Source organism: Labeo rohita, chromosome 7, assembly GCF_022985175.1.
Source record: "Labeo rohita strain BAU-BD-2019 chromosome 7, IGBB_LRoh.1.0, whole genome shotgun sequence".
Taxonomy (NCBI): Eukaryota; Metazoa; Chordata; class Actinopteri; order Cypriniformes; family Cyprinidae; genus Labeo; species Labeo rohita.
Window position 1 is genome coordinate 40,060,117 of NC_066875.1, and position 6,165 is coordinate 40,066,281.

The 6,165-nt window shown below is 39.3% G+C and overlaps 1 protein-coding gene across 1 annotated transcript; it reads left to right on the plus strand.

Moving 5' to 3' along the window:
• The first annotated feature begins 1,555 nt into the window (after positions 1-1,555).
• msantd1 (Myb/SANT-like DNA-binding domain containing 1) lies at positions 1,556-5,435 on the plus strand. Its single transcript, XM_051115408.1, has 3 exons — positions 1,556-1,985; positions 3,969-4,243; positions 4,334-5,435. The coding sequence occupies exons 1-3, from the start codon at positions 1,725-1,727 to the stop codon at positions 4,620-4,622; spliced, it is 825 nt and encodes a 274-aa protein (XP_050971365.1). The 5' UTR covers positions 1,556-1,724; the 3' UTR covers positions 4,623-5,435.
• Positions 5,436-6,165: the final 730 nt, after the last annotated feature.

Sequence of the window (6,165 nt, forward strand, 5' to 3'; positions counted from 1 at the left end):
ATCCACACTCACTTTGTGGCCTATGACTGACAGCGTACCAGTATATAACACAATTTAATGATAGCAATTTAATTCTGTAAATATTAAACTATTGTTTTCCATAACTATTTCTCAGAATGTACCCAAAACAGCATTATTCCTTAACTAAGCTGTTGGTAGACATCCATTTTACTGCAATATTCTCAAAATGGCCCAAAATCAGCACTAGACTGAATCTATCAAGATGGCAATAGGATGAGCTGCTCTCTCTCTCTCGCTCTCTCCCTGAATTAAAATTTTATCATGACACAAAATTAACAGACCATCTGGTGCCCCCTAAGACCAGGGCATTTCCTCTACAGGCACATGATCCATCCTGTTAATTAATGCTTTTATGTTATATGTGTTACATAACCCTGGATCTGTATTAGAACAAATTCAAAGGGCAAGGTTTAGTATGGATCTCAAAATATATATGTATGATGTATACTTAAATTTGTAAATATTCAAATACAATTTGATCTATCTATCTATCTATCTATCTATTGGTCTGTCTGGTTGATTAGAGATAGATAGATAGATATCAGAATCAAACCCAAATGCATAAATATATTAACTGATGTACCATTAAACAGATTCTATCTTGGTAAATACACACACACATATATATATATATATACTTTCCCATAATGTAAATCAGTACTCATTTCAGTCAGAAATGTCTCCAAATGTGTCTTAACAGAGTGAGGTTGATGTGTAGATGATGTGTCTAGACAGATGGGCGAACCACATAATGCGGTTAACACTGAGTTAGCCATAAAGAAGCACATGCACCGTGTGTCATCTCAGCTAGTAATCTGTCAAAGGGTGCACAAGATAACCCTGCCCCCCAAATCACTACCCCCAAAGTCCTGTCGGAGACCCCCTGTAGTAGAAGATGTAATCTGAAACACTCGGGTGTGGTCCGAATCGAGGAAGTGTTTGAGGGCAAATGTACTGTGGTAAAAAGGGCTCAGGGCCAGAGGGGAAATTACACTAACCTAAACAAGTTTCGTGCCGCAACATGCCTGCAAAATGAACGTGTGTGTTTCCAAAACCATTTTAGACTGAGTTTAAAGCCAAATCGGTCATTTTTGGATGTGAGACCAAAACAACATGATTTTCTTTCTCAATTTTCTTGTATATTCAAAGGCATCGTTTTAGGTGCAAATGCACTTTCTCTGCGACGTTCCTCTAGCCCCTGCTCTATTAAAAGCTTTTAAGCTCATAAACGCTCGGACTAAGTGGTCTGGAGAGAGACCGGTTGCCTAGGCAACAGCACACTCTGCCGCTTTCGGTCCCCAGAGGAGTCGTATTTCACATGCAGATTTTCTGCCTGCCCGACCCACTTTGTTGGCTTTCAGCTAAAAGCTTTTTGCTGCAGACTGACAGAGACAAAAGAGTAGAGGAGAAGGGGAAGGGTTTGGCTAGAAGAGGAGGGCCTTAACGGGCTGTTGCCAGGGTAACTTGACATCATGCTGACGAACTTCCCTCTTTAAAAGCTTTTAAAGCGATTGCTCCAGCCCTCCAGGTTCCATTTTGAGGCCTCTTAACTAAGCATGGGGGGAAGGGCAGCAGAGGCCTGTCTCTCGCACACACAAGCACATGCTTGAGAAAGCAAAGTAAGGCCAGGAAAACAGACTGCACTGAGAAAGAATCAAGCTTAAATCATAAACCCGAGCGAAAGGTACATAAGCTGCGCTTAAATGGCCTCTGAGGACCTCTGCTTTAGTTACACTGTGCCAGGCTCGAACGAGAAGCACAGGAGGGCTCGGAACTGGACGGATTCCGAGATGAAAGCTCTTGTGTACATTTGGGAAGAGTATGTGACAGAGCTAAAGAAGGCGAAGCGCAATGCTAAGATCTACGAGACAATGGCTAAGCAACTTTACGAATTAACCGGGGAACAGCGACACAGGGAGGAGATTAAGATGAAGATTACCAACATGACTTTCCAATTCAGGCAAGTAAACACTACACTATCACCTATCTATCTATCTGTCTATCTATCTATCTATCTATTTGCCATTCTGTCTGTCCGTCTACTTGAGGACCAAAGACTAACATTAATTCAATCAATAATAAGTTTATCACTACACAAGTGTCTTCTCTTACAACTTATTGAAATTAAATTAAATTAAGGTAAAAATTCCAGGTGTACTTCGTTTCGCTCAGTCGTGCGCATACTTGAGCACGCAAGTCTTTAAAAGCGTACCGCATTGGCTGAGCTCGGACGCCCGCTATCGACGCATGCGCACTACATACTAGCGTACTAGCGTTGGAAGCGCACTGCATGTGCGCTGTTGTTCGCGCACAAGTGTGCGCTGAAAATCGGGCTACACACGGACAGCAGCGGACTGTACTGATGACGAAATTTACATCAGGCGCTGTGCCTTCAACAAGCGAAGTATGCATGCTTTCGGTTTTAGAAAACAATGAGATATGTTGGTGATAGAGAGGCGCTTGGACGACAGCAATGCAAAATCAGTCTAAAACAAAAGGCGTACCTGTTCCATATCGAGTTCAAATAACAAAACAGAACGCAAATATGGCACCAAACATTCTTAAGAACCAATACAACATAAAAACAACGTGAATCAAATCAGAATCACTTTGTCACATCGCTGTAAACACAAATGTGGTGGGTAAACGTTTTGGGTGCAGTGCTGTACTGACACATATTCAACCTAGGCTAAATATACGCAATAAACAATAACAGCCTACGCAGAAGAGTCATAGTAAGATTATACACGTTTTAGTTTCTGTGGTCTGTGCTGGAGGCTTCATAGAGAGATATAATATATGTAGCACTCTTAAAAATATGTTTTATTCAGTTTATTCAGAAGTAGGAACAGGAATGACTTTTGAGTGCTGTGTGAGCTTTACTGGCTATTTTATGAAGATTTCAACTGATGCAGTGCACTAAGCAACTATGGGTAAGTGTTTACAACAGCAGAATACAGCTTTTGAAAATGGTTAACACAATTTCCCTAAAATACCACAGTCAATATTGTGGTCTTGTTTTTACCTTAGTGCAGATTAGTGTGATTCTAACATTACTGATCCATTCTCTTAAAGGTGCAGTGTGTAAAATTTAGAAGTGCAATATAATTTACATAACTAGGTTTATAAGAAGTATATAAAGACCTTACCTAATGAACCGTTTTGATTTTATTACCTTAGAATGAGAAATTTCTATCTACATACACAATGTTTTTACAGTAGCCCTGAACAGACAAACTACTCTGTATGGTGTTTTGTCACTATGGCCACATTCACACTGTTAGTTTTTGGGATTGACAACTGCATTTACTTACAGGTGTGAGTCTCGAAATGTCCTGTTCACACTGCAACTTACAGTAGCTTTTTGAATACTGTCTGTATGAACATTCAACAGAAGTCAAGCCCATATTCCTTACGAGTAATCATAGCAGCAGTGAACAAATTAATATTAAAGATGGCGACGTCTGTAAAACTGAAAGTACAAGATTGGACAAGAGTCCAATCGAGCCACGCGCAGAACACAAAACTGATGGGCAGGAGCGGCTCCGGTGGAGACTGGATATAAAACGTTGACACGCAACTCATTTCTCTGTCACTGTAAAATGATCAAAAACACAAATTAAAGCATGCAGCTTTCTAGAGCACATTTGAGTGGACAGAAAGTTTGATGAGAAGCTGAAGTGCAGCGTGATGTCATCAAAATCGTTGATCCATACTGGCAGAAGTGGGAGACTGTATGTTTTGAATTCTTATAATTTGTAAATGCAAATTTTGTCATTGTTTTGGAGCACACTATCTTATAGATAACCGTAAGGCTAAGATATTTATACTAAAAGCCGAAAAACTTTAATTTTGATTTCATGGGGACTTTAGGCTAATACACTTTTTACACTATATGAAACAGTATGAAGTAGGTACTTAAACAGTATCTTTTTTCTAACAGGAAGCTGAAGTACACAGCAAATGGAAGCAGTGCTACACCCGACTGGCCGTACTACAAATCTATTGAGAGGATCTTGTCAAAGGTACCAGACCAAGGCCATTTGAGCCCACCGAACCTCTCAACGTCTGGCCCCTCCACCTCTCAAATCGAGACTTCTGTGCCCCAGTCAGCTCCGCCAAGTGGGTTCCTCCCTGAGTACACGGGTTCCTCAGAGGAGAGAGAAATCAACGATGAGGAGGAAGGCCTAACAGAGAACTCTGAAAGTTCTTTTGAGACCAGGTAACATGTTCGATCTGATCACAGATCCATTTCACTATCACAATTATGGAATTAGAAATTAATTATAAATGCATGGCTGTCCATCTGCAGGTCCCAGCCACATAAGAGGCGGAGGCTTTCACATGTGTCATTGCGGCGAAAGAAGCTGCGTGTCCTGGACGCAATGCTGCAGGAGCAACGCAGGATAAGCCGTGCCGTTGAAGAGGCATGTCACGAAGTTCGCCGTGTTATGCATCAGCAGAACTTCCTGCAAGTGCAGAGCCTCCAGCTTCAGGAGCGAATGATGAACCTCCTGGAGAAGATGATTCCTGCTCCGTCTGCCTCTTCTTGGCCCAACCAACCAGTCTCAAAGGGTTTAGGAACACCTACAACTGAGTGACAGGACCTCAGATACAGGATAAGGACCTTTGTTGTCTTTGCTGAGGAAGTGTTGCTATATGCTATCTAAGTATAAAAGCTATAACCAACTAGTTAGCTGTACATTTTAGACCTGTTTAGGCACCGTTAAGTCTTCTACAATAAATATGTTATTCAAAAATGTAAAATCACTATTTATCCACATCTGATTCAAACTGTCTGAATCAAATTGTAGTTCTCAAAAGTTAGAAGGTGACTGTTATGTGACACGAAATGTGTTATGATATCTGATTTGTTTGATGTCAAAATTTCTGTGTTAGATTCCTGGCTAATTATTTAGAAAATTTAATGTCAGTCATGGTTGACTGACATCTAAAAGATTTCAGATTGCTTTTAAAGTATTCTTTAAAAGGATACCGTGTTCAAGAAAGCTCCAGAAGAGCAGAATTTCAGGTCAGGCAGATAACACCAAACGGTTGGTGATAATGTAAACTGGATGATTGTAAAGGACAATCTTAGTTTAGTTAGTATTATTACAGTTCAATGTTACCATTACACTGTTATAGCATAGCACAATTTAGCAAAATGTAACATGTTACTAAATGTTGCAAAATGCAATTATTTTGGTAGCAGTTTATATGCGCATATTTAGCTTAGATCTGTTAAAATACATTCACAAAAATCTGTTTGCATAAAATGACTATGATACACCTCTTTTATGAATTTCTGAATTAAAGGTCATTTTGATATTTTTGTCAGGTGTCAAAAATGTCTAGGTGGTCCAGCTGTCCAAAGACTGTAAAAGAGAAAAAAAGTGTCATTAAAAAGTTGAAAGCTGAAAAAATAGTTGGCATACGTTGTTTGGAATAATCTGTTATTGTTCGTTTTTATTATTTGAATCAATATCTGTCTGCCGAATTAATTTAGCGAATGAACTCAAAATATGATACCATACTACCCACACTATTTCTGCAAATTTAAACGTTTAAAACTAGATTTTTCCTAATCTCCTTTTTATCATCTCACACTGTCCTTATTTGTCACTCAACCTTAAAGACTCCCAAAAGTAGCCAGATAGATTGAACCTGACTTGCACCCAAACATTATAATGGTTAATGCACCACCACATGCTCTTTAATTCTTCTTAATGTGCAGGCAGGATAGTTAATCCTTTCTGTTGTGCCTTAAATTGTGCACAAGGTTATATGAATTTGAACATCTCTCTTCTTTGTCTGGGATGAACTGGTCTGTCAGGGCTTCATGAAAGGTGTCTGTTGATAAGAAAGACGTTAGTGCTCAGTGACCTGGGTGTGGTGTCATGAATAGAAAACAACATTTTAAAAAATGCACTGCAGCCGTTAACTTGTATTTTACGCTTATATTTCTCAAATTACTGTATTTCATAAAGATTAACGTTACATCACCTGAATGAAATTTGAGAACGCTGTTTGTAATCTTACTATATAGTCGCAATACCGCTGTTTTAAATAATACGTCAATTAATGTTATTTAATACATGTGCGTTAATCCCTACTGTCTAAATAATCGTCTACTACTACGTGCTC

Bases quoted from the DNA above. Each gene is read 5' to 3' on its own strand.
- msantd1 (XM_051115408.1), top strand. From the start codon at position 1,725: ATGGCCTCTGAGGACCTCTGCTTTAGTTACACTGTGCCAGGCTCGAAC. The intron at 1,986-3,968 runs GTAAACACTACA...TCTAACAGGAAG, and splicing joins TGACTTTCCAATTCAGGCAA to CTGAAGTACACAGCAAATGG. The intron at 4,244-4,333 runs GTAACATGTTCG...GTCCATCTGCAG, and splicing joins GAAAGTTCTTTTGAGACCAG to GTCCCAGCCACATAAGAGGC.